The 25,384-nt window shown below is 37.1% G+C and overlaps 1 protein-coding gene across 1 annotated transcript in view; it reads left to right on the top strand.

Annotated features, from left to right (window-relative positions):
* The window catches only part of CPPED1 (calcineurin like phosphoesterase domain containing 1), a 49,582-nt gene that overhangs the window by 12,786 nt on the left and 11,412 nt on the right, over positions 1–25,384 (top strand). Inside the window, exon 3 of the mRNA XM_074919114.1 lies at positions 18,008–18,430. Coding sequence (XP_074775215.1) covers positions 18,008–18,430 — 423 coding nt within the window. The remainder of the gene's footprint in view (positions 1–18,007; positions 18,431–25,384) is intronic.

The following is a 25,384-nucleotide window of genomic DNA, read 5'->3' as shown; positions in this document are numbered from 1 at the left end:
CAGTTGCTTTATTGGTTTATGTTCTTCCATTCATTTTGGAAGTACAGGTTTAACCCAGAATCATAAAATAATCTCTTCCTAAGAATCATATGGCTTTCCAATAGCAGAGTTTTAATTTGTATAAATGTTCCAAGTATGTTATGGTCAATATCCCTTGTAAGAGAAAGAAAATTCAGGACGAATAATAGGTGTTCTACATCCTGTTGAGAAGGATCTTTCACTCACCAATTTAAATAATAGAGAAAGCTAAGTTAATTTTGTTTTATCTGGATGTTTCTCAGAGGCTTATGAAACAATGCAAACTTCTTAATACTTTTGTCAATTTTGACTGAAATGACATTATTCTAAGGCTTTTCTGTTGATAGAGTGTATATGTAAACTGCAGAGAGCCAGCACTCTTCTGACTTCCACTGCGTACTGAATGGCTGCTTCCAATAAATGTCTTGCATGTGGCAGTTTTTATGGGTTTTTTTCTATTAATGGATATCTGTAGTCATTATTGTCCCTTTACCAATGTATGTCTCAGACTTTGGTAATATTTTTAGATACAAACCTGTCAGGGTTTTGTAAAATGTTATGATATATTCATTTTGCTAACAAACATGTAAAAGAAACTGTGAATGGATTGTACTGCTGAGATCATTACATTGTGTAATGCATGTGCTGTGTGTTGTATAAATATTTGAAGCTGCCTAGTGCAATTTCCAAGAAATTGCAAGAAGGAGCAGTTCATTACTCACTGATCTTAAGGGTCTTTTCTAGCCTAAATGATTCTATGATTACCTCACTTGAGCCACTATATTTTAATTAACCTAATAATTTCATGTTGATTAAAATTAAGTTAATACTTTGCAAGCCTGTGTTATCATGTAGTTAAGGAAATGTACTACTGAAAGGATTTTAAAATATTCAACTGGTGTCTTTTTTTCTACACAAACGGCTTGCTATGCTGTGAGTTGGTAAACATATAAGTTCAATTTTACAGTCATCCATTTGTCTTCATGTCTAACCTGATGAGGGAGAGAAGTGAATTGCTTTATGGTGCAGATACCTGTGGGTTAACACTGACTAGTTGCCTAGAAGGGCAGAGAGATGTGTGATACAGCAAGGGAGACAGAAATGCAGAGTTAGGAAAGCACTTTATAGAAGATAAATCTAAATCTGTACATTTAAAATATTTTTAAATACTTTAGTTTAAACTGAATGTGTGTTTTGGAAGGGAAATAAGAGGTTTTTCAGAAGATTTTTTTACTACCTTTTCCTCGCACTTCCTTAGCTTCTGGAATAGAAACTCCTTCAAAACTCAAAGAGTTAAAGAAAACCTAAAGAAAAGGTATTTTAAAGTAAGACAACTCAATCCTGTTTTAAAAATGTCTTATCGAGATACTTATTGACAATTTCTTTGGTTTGGCTTGTTAATAGTCGTTACCGTATGAGGCATTAAGAAGCCAAGTTTTTGGCCTTATAAGAACTTATTTTCTGTGTATTTTTTTATCAAAATAAATATCTTCTGATGTTAGAAGTGAAATCTTTCCACATTCCTTGCAGTGAAAGTTTTTGGAAAACTTGGTAGTATTGCAGTCATGTTTTCTTCCACATGCCATGCTAAACTCTAGGGCCCGAGGTAACTTCTTTCTCATGGAGGAATGAATTATTTCTTCTCTTACACTAGTGTTTGAACCACTAGTGTATTTCTGTACCAGGTAAAAAGCAGGAGCCATTGTATTCCACTGTCATATGGCACAAGTCTCACTCCACTCATTACAGTATAATACTGTGCTTGAGATTTCATACTTTTTTACACAATCCATTTAAACAGTTTTAACTTAAAGTTAAGACACAATGAGATAAAAAGCTTCCAGCAACTGATGAAACTCTTAAAAAAATTTTAAGAGTTCCATTTCAAAATTGTATAATAATGAAATTTGCCAGCACTTTCATTATTTGTTACAACAAAAATTTGAAATTTTTAGTCTTTCAGCAATACTATGTTAATGAAAAAGAGAGCAAATGGAGAATCTAAGAATTTTTATAGCAAATAGATTTTTTTCAGATAATTTGAACATATAAATGTTTGCAAAATTGAAGACTAGTAGTAATACTTTTTCTGAAGTAATTTAAGTATCATCACTGTTCTAGGGAAGGATGTTTTAGACCTGTGTAACCTATGTCTGTATTAGAATGGTACTGCAATCATTTCATACTTCTCCACTGAGGAGTCTCTCCAAGAGTGATTACCATGTCAATTCTCTCATGGTAGTTCAATAAAATGATGGATTTAAAAATTCATTTTTTCATTAGGCAAAAATTAGAAATGACACAAGACAAGACACTGATTTAGGTTTAACAATTGTGAATTTGGCTTGTACATGTATCTTATTTAAGGTCTCAAATTTCCTTTTAAATTACTTGTGTATATCACATATTAAAGCTGAAAATATCAGCATTAACGAAAGTGTATCACAGTTACTCTTGCAGCATGGTTATTGAAGAAAGCAATGATCCACTGAAGTTCAGCTATATTTTATGATCCATTGGCCAATATCTATCAACTTCTTTGGGGATTATACTACTTTATAATCGATGCCTGTCAATAAAAAGAGGGGAAAAAACCCTGACTGTTTCTCTCTTCTCTTAATATGTTTTTTCATGGAGTTCTAAGTGTAAGGTTTATGATGACTGTTTTAAAGCATGTACTGTAGCTGTTTAGCTGAAGCAGTGTTTGAAGCCTTTTGCAAAGAAACTCCAAGAAATCTCAGAATTCCAGCAGCTAGAAGTGATGAACAGAATCCTGATCAGCTGGGAAGCAATCAGGCACAGCACTTGGAATCCATTACAGATGTCATTAGAGCAACGAAGTAATCAGTGCCAGTATCTTGGTATTTAGCTGCTGATTAAAAGTAGTTTGTACTCTGAATATTATTTTCAGAAGTTTTTCTTGATTACATAATCAAGAATAGGATATCTATTCCTGGTAACGCTAATATTGTGGTACATAATCAAGAATTTTAAGCAATACTTTATAGTGCAACTGTGTTACTGAAAATAATTTCTATAAACTCAATACTCACACCTAGATACACCTTACATGATAAGGAAAGACTTATTCCTGAAGACATTTGGGTGCATTAAGTTATTGTAGCATAACTTAGTATGCAAAAATGGTAATCTGCAAAATGGAAAATATGGTTGATTGGATGTTTGCTTCACTGCATTTCTCTAAAACACTGGAAGTTTATTTCTAAAAACGTTTTTTTCCTTCTGTCAAGTTGGAACCTTCTGTTTTGTTTTTTGACAACTTTCCACATTGTTCCATTAACCAATACCCTTTGAGCCCAACAGCCCAGCCTGTTTTTCACCCGTATAGTTCTCCACTGATCTAGACTGCAGCATCCTAACTCCACAACCTTTCAGTGATTATAGAGGTGCCTTATGCAAACATCAGCCAGCTCTTTCTGTACTCTTGGATGCATCCTGTCAGGTCCCATGGACTTGATAGAGCTGAAATTTTTTGGGAGATACTTGACTGAACCCTGTTATGCTACTAATATTTTCTCTGCTCCTTTAATGCTGGGAGAACATTTCAGTGAAGACAGGCAAAAGAAGCACTGAGTACCTGTCACTTGTCACTGCCTCAGTCAGCAGTGGGCCTGTGTTTTGTTTATTATTTTATTGCTATAGTAGTAGAAGCTTTTGCTGCCTGTCATGCCCCTGACTAGTTTCAGCCCTCAGCAAACTTTGGGTTTCCCAACACAAGCCCTGCATGCCCAGGTACTTTTTCAATATTCTTTCTTTCAAGTCAGTCTTTGCTTGTTTTTCCCTTTTACATCCTTTTTCCATCAGTATTCAGGCCTGCATTCCTCACTTAGCCAAGTCATTCTCCTGATAGTCTACTATAATACTTTCCCCATCCCAGAATCAGGAAGGACCATTCTTGTGTTATGAGGAGCTTGTCTTTGACAGCATGTCAACTCTCGCAAGCTCTTTTGCCTTTCAGAGCTGCTTCCCATGGGATACTATATACCAGTTTCTTGAATAAGCCAGTCTGCTGTCCTGGGGCCCCAGATTTGCTATCTGTCTTCTATATTCCTCTCAGGATCTTGAACTCCACTTTGGAGGCAGCTACAGCTGAGGCCACCACAGATTAGCACATCCCCTAGCACTTCTGTTTGGGAGCAGCAGGACTAGGAGAGCGGGCCCTGGTTGGCCCATCTATGTTGAGAGGTTGTCCCAGACTCCTTCCTGGATTGCTGTCAGCAGATGTCAGAGAGGTTACCCTCCACATCTGTGATCTGGAGACTTTTTCAGGTTGCTTACAGAAGATTTGATCTACTTCTTTGCCCCTGGTGGGTGGTCTGTAGCAAAACCCCACTCCAATGGCTGACCCATCGTCTCATCCTGCAACAAACCTGGTGTCTGTTCCATGGAATAGCTCCCTCCATACATTGAGGGACAACTCCCCTGCTTCCTTCTTGCCTGTCTTTCCAGTTTCAGTTTAACATGAAGTATTCTGCCTCTTTCACCCCATACTTTGAGTGGAGCTTGGTGTCCAGAAAACAGGTTCTGTATTTCAACACCTTTCGTTACAACAGCAGAGAATTCAGCTGTGTGCAGCCAAGGTCACCCTTCTAAAGCCATGGAGAAACACTGACTTGTAAAGCTGAAAATCTAGCAGCTATTTTTATGTGGCTGAATTCCTTTGGAGGAAATTGTTTAAACTGCAGTTTTTGTAATGATACTACTGCTGTCAGTAACTTGATAGACATCAGTTCTAGCCAGCAAAGTCCTGTGTGTGATGTAGCTTTAGACCAGGTGTTTAATTAATTTTCATTAAATGCTCTGTTTACATGGGTGAAAGAGCAAGACAGCAAGTTTCCTGCAAACTTTACTTAGCTCTGACTATAATAAAACGTAGCTGTTTAGAGACTAAATGAAACGAGACTTGTCTAATAATGTGTATAATCAAAAAAACTGATAGAACTTGATTAAGCTTGATCTGTTAGCAGTGTGATAATGGATCAGTGAGCAAGTAATGTTTATGCCTGCAGTTTTAGATTCATTTGTGTGTATATGTTAATTAGAAGAAATCAAAATCACTAGAATTGAGTATTATGGCACTTGAAGTACACTGTGAATACTTGTACTAATTCCTTTAGTTAGGTGAAGGCATAATCTCTAATTTACTGCCCAGGTCATTCAGTGTTCTATAATCTGACATCAGCCTTTTCTGTCAATTAAATCCAAGTAGTGATTTTTTTTTTTTTCCTTCTACCTTTGTTTTATATTATTAAACTGTTTAATTAATGGCTTTCAAACTGTTATTTATAAGACATTTCTGAAACAATTCTGGTGAAGGAACCTTTAGCTCTGCTAAGGTGAGTGGTAACAGCACCTGACAGGTCAGAGCTGTGAATGGTGTGCTCTACTTCAGAATTCCTTTGTTTTGGTGAAAGGTGAGGAGGAGGAAGATGCCCACATCACTTGCATCTGCTCATTCAAAGGTCTTCTCTTTGTAGGATCCACTTTTTTTTTTTCTTTCCCATTATATCCATTTGTAAAGAGCAAACCCATCTAGAAAGCTGTGTGTTAGCAGGAGACGAAGCCATTGTATCTGAAATAAACTGAATTCTAATACAAGAATTCTGTTGTCTGCTCTTCTGACATGCCTAGTGAATTAATTATGATGGTACTTCTTACTTTGTAATTAATCTGTGTATACTTTAATTTTTCTCATTAGCTTCAGAAGCAATTGTCCATCTTTCTAGTTTGATCACAAAATAAGCAGTTACGCACATTCATGCTTTCTTACTCATTCCCCAAGTCTGGTGTTGTGGGGCTTTTTTGCATAGATTTTTATTCATTTAATAGCTGATAAAATTATTTAAGTGGTCTTACTCATTTCAGACACTTGTAGTGATTTTTTTAAAAAAAAAAAAAAAAAAAACCAACCTTTCTTAGCTCTCTTGAATTTCTTGTGCTGCATTCTTCCTCTTCTAAGACACAGGCTGTGGGGAGCAGGGGAGGGAAAGAGAGAAGCTGCAAGGAGCCATTTTCCTGTTTGTTGGAGTTAGAGCTGGTTTGTGCCATTTTGGACCTCAGCAGTGCCCCTGAAATTGGTACACCTGGTTCCAGGGGGTTGTTGCACAAAAAAACCCAGACTTTATTTCATGCATTATATCTAACTGATACACACTGTTCTTACAGTGGCTTTTTTTTCCTGTCCCAGAATATTGGGCATACTTGCAGCCTTTCCAAGATACTCAGTATTATTTCAAGTGGTTGCACTGCTATAGTAAAGGGGTCTGTGAGGAGGGACAATAGCATTGTAGAATGTATATGATTGCAATATTAATTTTGTAATCCAGACTAAAGACAAGGTTTCAATTGACTTTGTGTATTCTACTTTTAAAAATGTCTCCTTAACATGAGACAGGTTTGCCATATGTGTTTAATAGTTGGCTGTGGTAGAATGAGCATTGTCTTTGTATTCATGTGCCAGTATATATTTTTTTACTTGTGTTCTTCCATTTACATATATGCAGAAATACATTTCAACATACATCGTCTGATATTTGTAATATAACTTCAGGGACTCAACAGGAGGGAACAACTGTCTGCTGAGCTCGATGGAGAAAGCAAATTGTGATGTGCACCAATCTTCTGCAGAGAGGGTACCTATATGTACAGGTTTCTATAGTCTGTTCCATAGGTGCATTACAGCCAGTTACAGGTGTAAATTGGCCGGTATCAGTTTAAACCCACAGCAAACCCCTAATCCTTTGGGAATGCCATTTCATACTTGCCTGTTGCTCAAGACCTTCCAATTCTATAAAGAGGATGTTAATTATCCTGGTAAATTACAGAATGGTCACATATAGGTGTAAATGCCATTGTTGCCCGGGAGCACAGTCAGAAGAGTGTTGCCATTGCTACCTACAGGCCACCTGCTGCATGCTAGCGTGCTTTGGGCTGACTGAAGTGCCCCAGCCCTGGCCTGTTGGGCTTATTGTCACCTCATTACAGGAACTTGCTGCGTGAACTGGAGCTTGATGCTGGGCACGTGTCGTTGCTGTGAACAGTTTAAACATGGGGTGACAGGAAAGGCCTTGATAAGGGAGAGACAAGCTGAAAACAGAGGGCCCCAAACTATAAGCAGCACACTGATGGTCTCTTACTGGTCATTGAGGCAGTGCAGCTTTGAGAGCTGGAAAAAGACAGCTTTAAGCATAACAGGGGAAAAAAGCAGCCAAGCAGCATGGCAAGGCACCTGCTGCAGCTGGAGAAAGCAGTGCCCTGAAGCACCATGTTGTGTGTAGTGGTGAAAAGGTATGGTCTACCTGGAAAGTCTGGTATTCTGTGAAAAGACAAGATCATGAATTTGAGAGGGAATTGTCACTGTCACAGATTCACTGTGAGATTGCTGGAGAGGCAAGTACACTGCCTGCTTCAGCATCCCTCCCTATTTCTCCCTCCCTTTGCCTGCTCTGCCTCTCTGCTTCAAGCATCCTGGGCCCCTGCCTGCCCAGCTGGGTTGTGTGACTGTCCTCTGCCTGCTGCTTCCAGGGCCCCCGACTCTCCTGGGACCTTCTCACCTGCCAGTCAACTCCCCATGACTGCATAAAGTGCTTTCTGTGTGTGTATGCATCTCTGGTGCTGGGTTTTTTCCCCACAGATTCTGCACATTTTGCTAACTCCTCCATAAAGCCTCAATAAAGCATATCAACTCAATTCTACTAATTACAATTTTGGGCAACACTATGTGCTTTATGTGAAAAGCAAAACTGCTGGCTATGTGTCTTCTCAAAATTATGTACCCTGTCCTGTCTTCCATGCAAACAGTGTTTTTTCATGTCATAATACAGGCAGTGATGTGTGCCAAGATTTTTAAAAGCAGGTGCCAAATTTTGGGATTCTGAGTTCATATTTAGGCAGCAATTAAGGGACATGATTTTCAAATCAGCACTTCTCCGTTTGACTTCTGCTTGACAATTTGATGATCAGGATACAAGACAAGCTGGGCATGCTGGCTTTTATACAATCAGTAGCTCTTATAAGCTCTGACACGTACGCTGTAGAGAAGTGAAGTTATTTACATTCAGAATAGACAGCTTCATAGCTGAGGAACATCAGAGCTGATGGTTCTGGTGTCCAGACAGCGGTATGGCTTCATTTCTGTTTATAATCTACTGTAACATTTGAAGGCATCCTCTCCTGAGAGAATTACTAACTGGATTATCTTGAGCCTCTTTCCTGTGCCCAGGTTTGATGTGCAACTGCCACAGTCCAGAATATTTCTGTCTCTTGTTTCTGTTAAATACTGAGTGCATTAATATGACTCCCTCCAAAAGTGTAGTTTTTATAGATACTAAATCTTAAAGCATAGGCTGCAGCATATAATTACAACACCTGCTTTACAGTGTAACTCTAAGAAAACTCTTAACTTGTTCAGCTTTCTAAATCAAGGGGAAAGCATGTACCGTAGCAAATGTTCCTAGACAAAGGGTTACTGTTTAAAACCTATTGGGAATGTTCTAAATTCTCTTATTTAAAAAAACAGTCTTGGGCTTGACCCGGAAAGGTCAGTGAATACTTGGTTTCAGTAAGAGCTGAAGTTAGTACCTCCCAGGAAGTTCTACATGTCTTTTGGTTTTGGATCCACTAAAATGGATCATTGAGATAATACTGAGTTTCACAACTCTTAATATATTTGATAAAGTCCAGTCATTTGCATGTGTGTGTTGTTCTTTCTTAGGAAATATTTCACAGATGTTTAATGTACAAACTTGTAAACTTGCAATTGTTTTGCAGTCAATTCAGCCTGATGTCCTTTCTAGGAGGCAGTCTGCTCTACTTGTACTTTATTACATCATATATGAACTAGCTTGCTCATAGCTTCATATCCAAGTTGTTTGGAGATCTGGAGATTTGCTGCTGGTGGGTTTTGCACACAAGATGTGACATGAATGTAATGCTGAAATCTGCATGCAAATGCACAAGCTGCCATTTATACATTTGTGAACTGAATAAATTACAGAGAAATGTCAGGTCCCGTTCAAGTTCTTAATGTTATATACAGTGAATTAGTAAGGCATTCTACAAAGGAAAAAAAATGCCTGATAATGCTTAATGTCTTTCTCCAAAAGTGATTTTACCACAGTAAATCTGGCTGTAAACTGCTTTTATTATTGCTTTTAAACTACTGCTAAATAACCCATTTTGCTAAAACAAAGGAACAATAATTTAAAAAAAAACTTGCCAGATGAAATTAAGCTGCTCAGCTAGTTCTTAAGGGAAGCATGTATGTAAGGAGATATTTTGTAAAGTTTAAACTAAAAACGTAATAGTTCTTTTTAAAATTCCCTTTCTCATCTAGAAGGCAAGAGTGTGAATGCTGATGGTTGATTTGTCTGTATAACAAGCATATAAGCAGGTTAAAAAATGGTGTCTTAAAATATGGTTCCAGATTTTAAAATTACTGTAAGCATGTCACCTTTACTATATTTGCTCTTTTTTTGCCATTTGAACTGGCTGCTTGGTTTATTAACAAAAGCAAGTCTGTGTAGTTTAACTCCTGTCAGCCTGGCACAGCTGGGGAGGAGGCAACTGTATTCTGCTGTCACATGCAGTTTCAGCAAAATTGTCAGCTAAATCCCAGTTCCTGAATCTTTGTCAGTGGAGATTTATAGTAGAGCAGGAAGTAGAAAAGGCACAGATTGAATTCTTAGTGCGAGGTAGAAGCAGTGGCTTTGAAATGTTGAACTACTGTTTCAGTCTATAAGTAAAAATTTTATTTGTTGAATACAAGGAAGTTTTTTTAAATAAATGTCACTGACTGACTGATCAGTGGGGCTTTTTTTGAACTATCACCTGAAATAATGTGAGCAGTATTTAAGTATGACCTAATTTCCTGACAATAAGGTAGCTTAATCTAAATATACTCACAGCATCCATTTCTTTTGCTGGTGCAACCTGTCAAAAACTTTGATACGCTCAGTAGGATGGAGCCCAAACTAAAAGCATTCTTGGCTATTTTCTTCTCCAAACTCTTACACTAATGTTAATAATGTCTAAGAATTTGGATAAGTAGCATATTATTTGTCAAACATCTAATAATACCTGTTTCAAGAAATGTCACTATGGTTGCATAAATAAACATTTTATAGTAATTGTCTGATTCTAGTAAAATCTAATGGAGCATTCAAAGCCTCTAAACTGCTTAGTGTGAAATTTAATTTGCTCTAGTCAGCCCAAGAGTAGGGAGGCGTAAGAGATGCTCCACGCATGTTCCACAGTACGTTGCAGTCTTGTATTGCAGAGAAACCATTGGGCCATCAGAAGCAAATATTTAATCTTCAGCAGGTATATACTTACATTTTTAGACCATATAGCTCCATACGTATATATTTTAGACGATACGCTCTAAACCAGTTTACACCTGAACTAAGGAGTCCTGTTGACAGTAACTATATATGAAAATCTTTGAGATGTAATTACACAATTGTTTCAAATCATACACTTTTATGATACTAGTATCAGGACAAATACTGGTACTGAAAATCTAGTACAAGTCCTAGATTTTATATATGTATGAAAATAAATATATATGGAAGCATAGTTAGATTTCTTTATCCGTGTTTTAGTAAAAACTTAAATCTCTCAAAGTCCAGTTATTTCTTTTCTTGCTTCTTTCTCAGCCCAGAAAGTTTTAGTTCAGCTTATCGTATTCTCAGCTTTAGCAGTTCAGCTCCCATCTATGAACATTTGAAAATGTATACAAGGAGTGGACATCCACAGGTAGTTAGTTATTTGGCCCGTTGTACAGTAAGTGTGTCTCTGTGTTAGAATCCTTGTTGCCTCCTTTGTTTTCTTGGAATTGGATTTGCTATTTCTAAAGAGTAACATGCAGAAAGTCAGTACTTTGCATTATGCAAGTATGGCCAGACGAGGTGATTAGAACTGTCTAGCTTAAAAGTATTTGCTTTTTAGAAGGCGCATGTCCAGGCATTTCCATCCTTCTGAATTGTAAAGGATTTTCTTCTTCCTTGGAAGTCAGTGGCAGAAGATCTAGCCCACATAACTTTGACTCAGTTAATCAAGCTGAACCAAGTTTTACCGACTGCCAACTGTTAGATAGTTTGTGGAGGGTAACATGGTTAATGGGTAGGAATTGGGCTAGAGCATCTGTGGCTCTGAGCAAGCTGCATTACCACTCTGACCGTGGCACATCACCTGTTTGTATTGTAAGCTCTTCTCTGAGCACCTCATAGCCAACACGAGTATGGAACAAAGACAACCTGGCAAAAGATTATTTGGGTTAAGAAGGCGTATTCTGAGGAGGAAGTGATTTGTCTGAACCATTGACTCTGACTGATATTAACTGCCTTTTCATTCTGCACTTGTTCTGATAGCAAAGATGTCTTTCTAAGGATAGACAATGCCTTAGACATCAGGAAAAGTACATCTCTTTTTAAGTAATTGTACCCACTTATTGAAAGTGTTTCTCAGTTGAACAGGCCAGTTTCGTCAGACTTAAGGGATGAGTGTTTCAGAGTTATTAGTTGTGCTGTAACTACTTAATATGAACATATAAATATGATAAAGGCCTCAGCTGTAAAACTAACAGGTAATCATTTGAAGAAAGTGTGAAAGAATAAAATCTTGCTCTGTCTCCTAAAAATGAACAGTTACTGGAAACAATACTTTCATACCTTTGGCCTGTTTTTATTAACTTTATTGTTGTAACTCCTGTAACACTGTGGTATTTTTTTCTGCTTGTGATGATTTCATCAGAAGAACAGACCCAAAGGCAGTGAAGGCCCGTCCTTGTTGTGACAGCTCTGCGTAGCTAGGAGATGAGTAAGGATAAGAAGAGCAGAGTTGTGCTTGAGTGAAGCATAATACTTATTTTCACAGCAGAAGGTCGAACAGTAAATGCCACGAATTAGGTTGTTAAGTGGGCACCTGTGTGGCTGGCACTCAGAGAAATGTCAGCATTTGCAGTCGTTATATTTAATGCTGTGCACTGAAACTCTAGGAGCAGTTGATCCCCTAATAGGCTTCCTCGTTCACTTTTGCGGTTTTGTCGTTGCTTTACTATTATAATTGTTAATTATTAGCTAAAACTGGATTTAAATATCCTTCTTGTTTCAATGCTAAAAGTTATAAAATAAATTTAATTTTTGTTTTCATGCAAGGAAATTCTTTATTGTGATCACTTTTTGTGTCTCAGAACAGATTATTACTTGTTTCTAATGTACTGAAAAAATCATTCTCTTACAGCTGTAGACAAATATTATTTCAATATTTGCTTTTCAGTGGAACTAATGAGATGAGGTTCTTTGTAAGTTAGACTGAGTAATCAGTTTGTCCAGTAGTGAATCTAGTCATATTTACATTATTTTTAACTGTGTAATAATATTTTTTGCACACCATAAATTTTTTTCAGACTATTTGCATATTAGAAATAGATATATCTAAATAAGTGAGAAGAGACATTTTAGTTATTACAGCACAGACTAAGCCAGAAAAAATTATTTCAGACATACAGGGTTTATTAAAATTGATCGGCTTATTCTTGCATATAATAATTTGAAATGACACAGTGTATTGCATGACTTCATTATGGCACATGCCAGAGGGGAATTTTAAAACAAGAAACAATGAAGAGTACAGACTAACAAGAGAACCAGTAAGACTGAACTGGGTGGCCTGATAGATCTTTCCTTTCTATTCCAGTGCCCTGTTACCACATTTTTGTAGCATCCTGGGAAAACTGAATGTGAAGTGGAGAGCAAGGTGTCTTTTTCTAACTGTTCATGAACAATGAGAGAATCATTGCTTTTATGGGATGGTAACGTGTAAACAAATGAGGAGAGGGGAAGAGTTCAGTCATGACTGTAAAAAGGAGTTGCCCATATTGATGATATGGGGGAGGTTAGGAAAGAAGGCAGCACAGCAGCAAATGGTGTCAGAGCTTTGGGGTGGGAAAGCTCTGTCTGCATCAGTGCTCTGAAGGGATGCTGGGATGCATTTGCAAAGATCAGAGGAAACCGTGTATCAGTATTTGAGATGTGACAAGATTAAAGCTCAGTTAAACTTTTATTTATGGCAGCGCATAAAAATTAGATGCGGTAAGATCTAATTGCAGAAGGAGCCTGTAAGATACTGTCTGGTCTTGATGATACCATTGGATTTGGGCCTGTGCTGTCTTCCAAGTGACAGGCACAGCAATGGGGCTGTCACTGGGTAGGGGGTCAGCTGAGAGATGCTGAGAGGGATGATGTAGGAGCTTAGTCGTAGCCCTGTTAAGCCGGAGCCAACAGCCAGGTATCCAAAACGACAGCAGAGATGAGAGGCAACCCCATTTTGAACAGGATGAGACTACTTTCCCACAGAGGGAGAGAGGTAGCAGTTAAATTTGTTTCAGTGGAGGTACTTAGAAAAGGAGCATGCTGTGAATATAGCCTTGGAGTCCCCTCTTCTCTTCTCTAGAAAGTTAGGGAATACTACTAGGGATGGTCCTCTAAATGGCATGCAAAAGGAGTAGAGCAACTGCAGACAGTCATGAAAACAAAACAAAAAGAAGGGACAAACATCTCAAGAACATGAAAATGGCCAAAATAATTAGAGTCTTTGATGAAAGCAATTGTGATGCACTGTAAGGCCCAGGAAAACAGACAAATCTGTCTTTTGTTTGTATAAACAATCATGTGATTGCTTCCAACAAGAATGACTTGTCTTTTGATGCCAGAGTAATTCTTCTGATATCATAATAATTACAGAAGGAATGGGCCCAATGTTTTTATAAATTCCATTTTCATTGCTGGTGTTTTGCTTTTATCAAATTTAGTTACTATTTCTATTTGATATTTTGCATAGAATTTTAATCTACAGTTTAGATCTTACCTGTTCTTTGATCATCAGTCTCTTTGATTAAATGTTAGGCAGATTGCAGTTGTCATATCAGGTCTTTTCAAGTGTTGCTCTCATAGAAGCTCATAGTTAAACAATTTTCTTTTTAATTGTCTTTTTCACACTGAAAATTTGTGCTTTCCTTTAAAAATTACATGTTTGAAACTCCTCTAAGTTTAGGACACTTTTAAGATACATCGAAATATTGAGACCAAGTAATTCAGGAAATGATTTTTTACATTTTTACATGTTGTTAAATTGGCTGAAGACATTTTGCTTAGCTTCATCCTAAGAATGCCAGTGCTGGCCCTCAGCCTAAACCGAGTGAAGGTGTTACAGGGACAGAGACTGCTGTAACTTAGTGCAAAGCATCAGTGGGGATGTAAATATGTACTATGGCTTGGACAGAGTCCCCCTTGCCAAACTTTAAAAGCCAGGTGTTAGTTCCACCTTTTTTTTTTTTTTTTTTTTTTTTGTCTATAGCCACACCATTCCCACTACATCCATGTCCCCTCATAGGGGCTGGCAAGCTTCTCCTGGCTTGGGGGGAGTACTTGGAGTTGTTCTCCTAACACTGGCACAGAAACGCCTGGAGGTACCACCTAATAATAATACCATTATAACCTCCCCCCTTCCCTCTCCTAATCCATATCATTAGAAAAAATGGGTGCTATTGTTAACTGATTGCTAATTTTTCATTTGCAATACTTCTGGGGAAAAAGTTACAATGTTGGTAGAGGTTACTGTAAGTGAAGAGCTGCCTCTGATGCAAAAATTGCGATCAACATGCATTGCAGAGATGTGGTTTGGGGGTAAACAGTGCTTCCGGTTGTTTTTATAGCTAGTGCATTAAAAAAACCAAACCCAGCTTTGTAAAGAGGTGCTCTATTCTGTGGAATATCAAACTAAACTGTAACTGTGGATTAGTAGCTAAAGGATTTTTTTTTTTGGCAGAATAATCTGTGATTTTTACTTCTGCTGACAGAAGCGAGCTTCAGCAAAATGCTTTAAAAGTACTTTATTTCGTGAAATATGCTCTTTCGGTGAGTGAAGGCAGGTTATCTTGACTCTTAAGTAATGCAGGAAAGAATATTGCAGGTGTTTAGGCAAATAGTGATATAATATACAAGAGAAAGATGTACTGCAATAGAGATGTTGACACTGCACCTTTATGCTCCTGTTCAGATCTCTCAGCTTTTAAAACTGGTAGACTGGGAAGCTGCGGAAAACTGTAGGGAACTACACTAGCAACAGTTCTCACTTCCTTTTTTTTTTCATGAAAGCCAAACTGCCCTTTATGGGCTATTAATTTTTGAAGTAATGTATCTCAGGGCAAGACTGTATTTACAGAACCTAACATACAGATAGAATATCGTAGCCTGGGATTTAAAAATGTCACTGCACATGATGCCAGGATAAACAGAACAGAAATTAACTTCCGTTACATGTACCCTGACACTTCCCAAATTATTTTTTTTTTTTACATTGCCTCTTGGCATTACCTTCGTTTCCTACTCACCTGAAACAAACCTCTATCTAAGCTAAAGAAATACATGCCATCAAATAAAAATAATTGGGATAATTAAATATTGTAGTTAGCTCTCTGCCTGGTAGAGATTAAAGGGGATATTTTTAATGCTATGGCAGTGACCACTGTAGCTTTCTAGTGGCTTCCTTCGTTATCACTTTATCTCCTCTTGTTTATCTTCTTTATCTATTAATTACCTCAGTTGTAATTTAGGAGGAGGGCCTTCAGGGGGGCACTGAATAGTGGCATGGCTCCCTTTAGCACAAACAGTGCATGCTCCTGTGCTACAACTCACTGTTACTGTGCGTGTCCTAGCCCTTCATCTCAAGCGCTACACCCAGGGTACAGAGACATTACTCTGCCTTTTCCCACCTTTATCTCCATAGGTTTCTCTGTTTTTGAAGTTTTTTTGACCTTCTACCAAGAAAAGGTCAAGCCAAGAGACAACTGTCCTAAAATAATCTTTACTTAGTATGTTTTCCAAGACTCTTTGGGCAGAGACCTTGTTTTCCATTTTGAGCAATCTGTTTTCTGCAATAAAACACTGAATATGTCTCTCTGTTGCTATAGAAATAATATTGCATTAAATTGGGGAACCAGTGCCCTGCTGTCGACAAATCTAATCTAAGTGTTAGTCTCTAGAGCTTGAATTTCACCACGGGGAAGAGGTATACATAATTCTACAAATTATTTCTGTAACTTATGCATAAATGTCTTTATACTCTGAAATTGTTAGCTAAATTTCCCAAAGTGATAGCATGGAGATTAACATGGTGTAATGTGTTTACATATATTTTAACAGAGTCTTTTCCCCACTCCCCTCCCCTGTACATTTTAATATTTATAGCTTGAAATTTCCAACTCTTTGCATAGGAAGGTGGGGAGCGGCAGAAAAAGCAGCTTTCTCAGCCAGGTTCCCTACTCCATGAACAACAAAGTGTCCCAGATTTATTTAAATTTTTGGTTTTATTTTTTAAAATCCAGCTCCTCCAAATAACATGAGATGTCATTTGCCCTGGTTTTTGGTTGGTTTTTTTTTTTAATTAATGAGGCTATTTTCCATAACTGGAAGGACAGCCTAAACTGATCGTGGTCCTGGTACATTAATATACTGCACAACCTGATCTGCTGTCCACTACTTTCTAGACTACACTGGCTGGCATATGCCCAGTATTTTTCAAGTTACTCAAAGACTTTGCTACAATCATTTTCTACCCTGTACAGCAGTTAAACACAAGAGAGTTGTGGATTTTGACTTTAGACACCACATATCAAACCTCACGTATGTCTTTACATTTAGACATAATTTAGACATAATATGGTTTTTCCCAGTATTTTTCTAAAGTTGTAGAATTCTAGTAACAGCAGTAAGGTGGAACTTCAGCCTGTATCTATAGGGTATGGAAAATGAATTGAAATCTTCACTAATAATAGTTACTAAGGGTCAGTGTTTGTCAACATATTGATCATAAGTATTTTGAAGAAACATGGAGGAAAAAATCTTTTCTCTCATAGTTACATTACAGGAGCCCCTCTAGTATATTTCTATGTATAATATAGATACGTAGTTACACAAATAGAACACAATTTAAAAATACATGATGATTGATTTGCCTGGACATGTATGCAAATGTATGTTATAAATCTGATTTCAGAGTTGTGGTAAAAATCCTGTTATAACTTCTTGGTTAAAAAACGCAGTTATTTGTGAAATGGGCCCGTGTTAGATATGTATTGCAGGAGAAAATACAATGTTCAGCTTAATTCATGAATAATAAACATATCAGTGGCCTCTGATTAAAGATTACTCTTCAGTGAACTTAAAACCTCTGTCATCATTGGAATAAAATAACTTTTTTTAAAAAAACCCTTTCTAAATTTTTTTCAGTGTAAATTAATCTAACAATTAGATAAATCTTCCTAGACAAGGACAAATTTCTGACAACCAAAAAAGTAACTGTCTGGGAATGCATATTAATATAGAAACAGAGATGAGGGAAAAACTAGCAAAGTACACAATTGCCTTTCTTTGAAATTAATGCCGTGCTCCTTATTAAAACAGACTTATATAAACAAGTCACCACAAGACACTAATTATTTTTTTGCTGTTAAAGTAGTTCTTGTAATGAAAAAAACACCAACCTTAGTTCCTTTGCACAGCCATAAAATATAAATCAGAAGTTGACCCTGTTTGTACCCTTGTGTAAAGCTCTTACACCATCTAAGGTTGCTGCTTTTTTTTTTGCCACAGCCTGTAGATGAAAAGAATTAGACTACTAAAGCTTTTGGTGCAAAAGACTAACTATTGTCTCACCTACTACTATGCTGTTTGTTCCTGTCCAGAGCCTTGCTTAAGGTAAGCCATTGAAAATGGCTGAGTACATGATAAGGAAGGGAAAGGGTTGAGTGGACATACAATATTAAAAGTGAAGATGTGTTCTAGATCCTTGCATGTGATGATCACATCTGATACAGAATATTTTCTTACTATGTATAGTTCAATAAAAAGCTAACAATGAGGGTAGGAAAACAGCATAAACACCAAGATGTGTTTGTTTTTTTCTATAGGAAGTCAATGGAGGAAGGACCAAGAGCAGGATTTAAAGAATGTTCTGAAGAACACCAACCAGGACATACCATTGGTATTCGTCAGTGGAAATCATGATATTGGCAATACACCAACAAAAGAAACAATAGATAAATATTGCAAGAACTGGGGAGATGACTACTTCAGCTTTTGGGTTGGAGGAGTTTTCTTTCTTGTGCTGAATTCTCAGTTATACTTCGATTCTTCCAGATGCCCTGAGTTAAAGCAAGCCCAGGATGTGTGGCTCAATGAGCAACTGGATGTTGCTCAAAAACATAAATGCAAGCATATAATAGTATTTCAGCACATCCCCCTGTTTCTGAAAAAACCTGATGAAGCCCATGACTATTTCAACTTGGAAAAATCAGTTCGTCAAGAGATAATGGAAAAGTTTCATAAAGCAGGTATTTTTTAAAATTTTCCTATTTTTGAATTTTTGTTTCAGATTGTTAATGGATATGCTGTCAGACAAAATACATTTAACTTAAATGGTACTGTTTTCAAGGAATTTTAGGTACTGCTTGTAAGCCTCGTTGTTACCTGTAGGTCAAAATTATCAATTGAATCTAATCGTACCAAGCCAAATTTAACTTTGAGTGAAAAGTAAAAAACTATAAGTGAAAAACCCTTTAAAATACATAGCAAGGATTCCATTTTTCAAGTACTGATCCGTGTAAGACAACCTGAGTTTTTCCTGCCTAAGGAGTGGGAGATCAGGTATTGCCATAGGAGAAAAATACAGGATTTATGTTTTACATAAAACATGGAAACAGAATTCAGAATTACCTTGGAGGTTGTTTTCTCCCACACTGAGCCAATTTTAAACCAAGAGTGTAATGCACTCCAGATTTATTCAGTGTTAAAAAGAGTCTTGCTCTGCTAAGATCAATCCTTTGCATATCCATTACTAATAGGGGCCATTTCTGGGATGAAGGGCAGGTGCCACATGCGCTAAACAAATATATTGTACCAAATCCATTAGCTTCATCTGATAACACTTGAATTCCACGGAGACAGACAGTACGGAGCTACTCCTCCATGCTGTTCCCATTGTTTCCAGTTAATTGCCTTCATGTTCCTGGAGTGTGCCAGTCCCTCAGAATTTCCTGCCAGCCTGCCATCGCTGCATTGGAGCGTCATTTTCTCTATATCTATAAGAGAACACGTTATTCAGATTACTGAACAATGCAAATTGTTTATGATATTGTTCCCAATTTTCCATATAGTTGTTAAGCCTGGACTCATCCAAAACCAGTCTCATTTCCAAGCTCTGAATCTCCTACTGTTTCCAATCAGTGGGGCTAAAATTCAGAGCTGGCTGAGGGCTCTCCAGGGGACTGACACGTTTGCAGATTCAAGATTTACAAGTGGGGTTTTTTCCCATAAGAAGCCACACTGAGAATACCTCATAATATCTTTTCTAATTTTTGTGCTAGTGTTAATATAGTGGGAAGTATCACTTTCAGAAAGTTGGGCAGCTAAATGACTGCTTACGTACTATCGACTCAAAATACATCCTGGTTCATTGGGGAGCTTGTTAGCAGAAGGCCATTACCATACAGGTGTATCCCAGTAAATGAGCATCAGTATGGAAACCAAAGCAGTTCTAGAGTTTTCTGTCATCCAGAATTTGGCAGCACTCAGTACTGGGAATGTAATTAATCACGAAATAAAAGAAACGCAGAATGTTATCATTGCACCATTTATCACTGTTAAGTTACCATGTTTCTTAGAGTGGTATTTCAGACAGATTCTCCTAATGTGTATCCAGAGGCTTAACCAAAAGTTGAGTAGGCTTCAAATGATGGGGGAAGAGAGAATGGGAAGACAGCAAGACAAGACAACTCTAGGGAAGAAATTCCCAAACTCCTTTCTGTGCCAACATCCCATTTGTACCTTCCCTCCATCATTTCCGTTTGTCCCCCTTGTTCCCACCCCTAAAAATCCTCCCAAATTTATGTGTTGTTTGGTTCCTTCGTGAGTATGTTAAAACATTGATCTTTTCCTTGCTGTTTTATACAATAAGTAAATGAGTCAATAGGTAATATTCGCAATCAAATAATCAAACATTTTGCTAATTAAATGAACACAGAGCAGGCAGCTCAGTGTAACTGAAGACTGCTGAGCAAAATGAGCTGAATCAAAAGTTGGCTCAGAGTTTCCTTAGTAACAGGTGCATTCTGTTTCCATTTTATTACTCAATTGAAGAACAGTCTTTATAAGACCACAAAATGTTATCAGTGGATTGTAAACAGGCAGTTATCGTGGTAGGATAGATGAACAGATATGCAATGACACCACTTATTTTCCAACTCTCTTCTTTGCCAAAGAATAATCGATTTCAGCATGTCATTAGACATGAAATTGGTTTTCCCCCAGTTCATACATTCTTGGAGGATTAAAACACAGAATATTGCTAATGAAATCCCAATCCATTTTGCTGCTTTTCTTTTTTAAATTATGACTTGCAGTTTAAGAAGGCTAACCCTTTATAGCACTTAATTTAGAAATTTGATATAAATATTTATTTGGGAAAAAGTCTGCCTTTTTAATGAGTCCACTAGGCTGCTGCTACTCTTCTTCCTCCAACCTGTCACCAGTGCTTCCTTCCTTCTGCTCTCTCTCTGATTCAGTATTTTCCAACCAGTCCAAAGGTTTGTTGTGTAATTATGAAAAATTTCAGTATAATGTGCATGTTTTAGGGGTTACTATGTTTGTCAATGTGTTGTTATCAGATGGGCATCATATTTCAGTTGTTAATAACCCAGGATGAGCCCTGGAACTATCCCAGGTTTCATGTTTATATTTTTTCTAGAAGCGTCAAACATAACTCAGCCATAACTCACCTGGTTAGAGACCGGAAAGGAAGGACAATCTAGTAATTCAGGTTGTGCTATGAGCAAAGAAATTCATGTGGGTTTGTGTAGAAAATAATCGGATACTTAAAGTATGGTGATACAGCATAGGTGCTTTAAAGTGAGGTATGCAACTTTAGAAAATTATTATTTTAAATTCAGAACCCAGACTTTCTGTAGTTATTCTCTTCTCATCACTTACGTATTACATAATGCTTTTGGTTTAAGTATCCACTCATTACAAGCAGAGATGAAAGACTAGCTGTCTTGTACATCTGGTACAAAATACTGAATTACATTTCTCACATTAGAAGTGTCCTTAACAGTTGGGCTAATTAAAGATAAAATCATGTCCTTATGATAAATATTTATAAATGGAAAATCTGGCATTTGTAAATATGTATTACTACTACGCAAAGTTAAACCATACTTGTAAGCTGCATGTCTAAGAAATCCTCCTAGCCCATTTTTTCTTTAAATGCATTATAACAAGTATTGTCCTTGAAAAGTGATTTCAGTGACAGTGAAAATCAACTCAGTTGAGAACATAGTTTATCATTTAAGTGAAAATACATTTCTGAAAGCATATCTGTATAACTGCTGAAAGTTTAGCCTCAGTTGTCAAAGCTCTGTCTCCTCTACATGCAAAAGTTAAGTACAGAAAAAAACCTGTGTGCAGGAACTGTGACTGAGCTGACCTGACGTTCTCATCTGAGAGATCTACTGGAGTCACTCTACTCTGCTGTGTGAAATGCATATTCAGCTTTTAAGAATTTTATAGTGCTTATATAAATAGGTTTGCTTATAGCTTAAAAAATGGTCATAGTGGCCTAGCCAAAAATCTCATCTGCATGTCATGTGTCTTTGATAAACATAAGTAATAAATTATTTTTTAAATTAAGCAGTTTATGTAATAGAGGACATACTTTTTTCTTACATATCTCATTCCAGTATAATATTCTTAGGATGTTAGAAATTTTTTCTATGACCTGAAAAGCATGGGTATTTTTGTTGAGCTATAATCTTTTAAAGACTTTTTGTCCAGAGAACCATCACTGACACACTAAAATTACTTACGTTACTTAACACAAAATAGTAATAAATGTTTCTTCATGGTGTGAATGAACTAAAACATTTAAGCAAATGTCTGAACTTGTTTAAGGGCTCTGTTGAATAAAACCTACATTAATAGTTGGGTTTTCACGAACAAAGTTGAGAAAAGACTTTTTGGTTCAGAAGTGAGTTGAAGAGTATAGGTGGTCTGTCTAGGTGAGAGATTTTGCATCCAAGAGAGAGAATCACTAGATGATATAATATATAAAATATAAAAGGAAATTCCCTGCAGTCTCCATCTTTTTTTAATTAAAAAGTTTTAAGTTCATCTAAATGTCTTCAAAGCAATTTTTCAGATGTGGTTAAAAATAATTAGTTTGTACATATGAGGAAAAATAACCTAACTTTATTAAATGGCATATTTTTTCATTGTATTTCTGATTGTAGGTGCTATAACTTCTAACACCTTTACTCATTAAAAGTGGGTGATACCTACATTGCAATACTCCTATTAGAAATGTTATGACAGGAAAGTAGTATTAAAGGAAGAAGCAGCTTTCTGAACATCCACAGCTGAGATATATTTGAACTCAAAATTAAAGCACAGAGTGCTGAAAGCTGTTGTTTCTAAAATTTACCAGACAACATATGCTGTGTTTCATTATTTTCTTTGTTGTGTAATCAAAGTTGACAAGGGAGTAATATTTTCTTCTTCCTGCCATTGAGACCTTGATTTTGGCAAAGCCCATACACTGAGTGAGTAATCTCAGTGCTTGCTTATGTGTCACTTTGTCAGTATTTAAGATAATTTAGATTTAAATACTCTCAACTTCAGTGATTTAGATCAGCCTCGTTCAACCTTGAAATGATGCACTCGTGATACAGGTAGAGTGACCCAGTTTGATATCTTCTACACCATTGTGTAAGAACAGTGTTGTTTAAGACCATTGCCCAGGTATGAAAATGTAGTCCAGCATATAGATACACACAGACATTTTTTTCAGGAAATCAGCAGCGAGTAGAAAATAGATAAATTTTTGAAATCTGTTTTATCCACTGGGCTATAGTTTTGGTTGATAAAAACTTCTTTTTGATCCTTAGAGCACACAGCAAACTGGGATTGTTTAGGGTTTTGTCAGGTCTCTGAGAAAGCTTCACTCTCAAATGAAAAAAAGTAGCAAAGCCAGGAGATAAATTCCACTGAAAGGTCACAAAAGGCATTCACAAAAATTAACTTGAAGCAGAGAGTAACCTTCTGTAGACAGCACCTCTAAAAGCTTATTTGGACCAGCACTCTAATGAGGTGATCTGGAATCACCCTTTGGCTGTGCCTGTTGTTTCTCCTCTGATTATACAGGAAAAACAAGTGAGACAAAGACCCTTGTCTATATAGCTCTATTCCATGTCGTCCTATATAAAAATACTTCTGATGTAGCTATACTTGGCAAAGCAATATCTTGTCTCCCACTTACACAGACCCACTGACCGCCAGCTGCATCAAATTCTGGATTCTTTAGTCTACAAAGTAAATTTAAGAAAGTTTTCCTGCAAGTTTGCAGGATTATGTTTGCAAACAACAGTACATGGGATGTTTTTATGATGCTTATAGTGCTGTGTGCTGTAAATTCTAATTACTCAGTTGTGGTTTATTCACACAGCTCCTTTCATGAAGCACGTAGGATAACACAGAGCTTCTAAAGGTCTACACAAAATAATTCTATAAAGTTGTTATATAAGGTTGACTGAAGAGGTTATGAAATGGAGGGTGTTTGATCCCCGACACTTACCAGTGGGACTGCTTCCTTCTGCTGGAGCTCTGCTGGTGGGAAATCATTGGGGGTTTCTTGGAGAACAAGGTCTGAGAACTGCATGAGCACTGAACGGTTCCGTTAAGTGCTGTGACTGATGCTTTCACATCTTTGCTGCTGTAACACCTGCTTGGCAGATGGGGTGATGTGAGCACTCTCAAATTGCAATGAGCTAAAATCAATTCTATTTCACATGAGAGATTTTGTTTACAAAGATTACTAAATATTATCATTCGCTTTGTAACACTGGAGTCCTGAAAAAATGATGCACACCACCTGCCTAGGGGAGAAAAAAAATATGGCAAAAAATATCTGTGGTTAATGTGTGCTCTTGTAGGGAAGCTGAAAGAACTTCATTTTGGAGTACAAAGCTGTTCTGAGAAACAGGTATTACTGTTGAACTGACCACGTTGTTCAGCACTTCAGAAAGCAGCTGTGTGCTGCAAGTAAAAGGAAGAAAGAAAAGCCAGTTTGTGCCTGATACTCCAGGGGAAGTACTCAAGATCAATTTATCTACGTGACTTAAATGGTTGTATTTGCCAGAAGCATTGCCTTTTAAAAAATATGTATCTACACATACATGTGTGTGGGCGCACACAGACACACACATCTCTGATAGTAGCATCTTCCTGTGCCTGGATAGTACTTGTTTTCCTGCCTATGAAAATGCTGAAAGGGAACTAGAGTATTGATAACATTCAGGTTTTTCACTCAGTACAATTTCCTTTCTTTACAGAACTGCTTCTCCACCTGTTTGCTTCCATTTTGGCTCTACTGCTGCTCCTCTCTAGCTCCTGCAGTTTTAGGGACAAATACACGTAGGATCAGTTTTTGCTAGTATATCCTCTTTCTTCAGTCCGTGATTGAGCAGGAGGTTTGGCCAGTGAAGCAGTGATGTTTAGATAAGCATAATTCTGTTTTAAACCTCATTTTATCATTGAACTTGAACAGCCCTATCTAACAATTTTTGTTTCAGGGCTTACCATATCATATTAATGTCATCAGTTTAGTGCAATTTAGTGATTCTTTTGTAGGTTTGTTCAGTTGATTTTTGAAACCTTTTAGCTTTCATAGTGGTCTGTGGGAGGGAGTTTCATGTTTCACAGCTATGTGAAATGCCTCCTTTTGTTTGCTTTGAACTTCATCTGTAGTCTGTATTGAGAGCCATAAATCTGTAAATGAAATGCAGTGAACATTGATTCATGTCTGCAGTTACTGTAAAAAATAGTTCCTTAATCAGCATTTAAAGGGTTATAATCTGGACCATGTGATAAATTTCATTGCTCAGTCAGAACCACTTTTTTTCCCAAAATTCTCTACAGAGTGCATGGGAGGAGAAGGTCTGTGCTGTACCCATTACATATTTATTATGTCATTCATATTGCACTAATTTAGCCTTCTAGTTCTTATAGTCTCATTTGCTTTTGCTGAGAAAAGCATTTATTTAATTGAAGGCTCAGTCTAAATAAAGCATGCTACTGATTGCTTATGCTGATTATTCCAGGCATTCTCTTCCTAATTTGGAAAATCTGCTTGCTTTTCTTTGGTTTATTTTTATACTGGTAATTTTCTTCCTATGTTTTTACACTGTCCATAGTGCTTGGTTGAGCAGTTTGATTTCCAACTGTGGCTAGGCCAGTCA

Source organism: Athene noctua, chromosome 15 (genome assembly GCF_965140245.1).
Source record: "Athene noctua chromosome 15, bAthNoc1.hap1.1, whole genome shotgun sequence".
Classification (NCBI taxonomy): Eukaryota; Metazoa; Chordata; class Aves; order Strigiformes; family Strigidae; genus Athene; species Athene noctua.
This window is presented reverse-complemented; position numbering and strand designations above follow the sequence as displayed.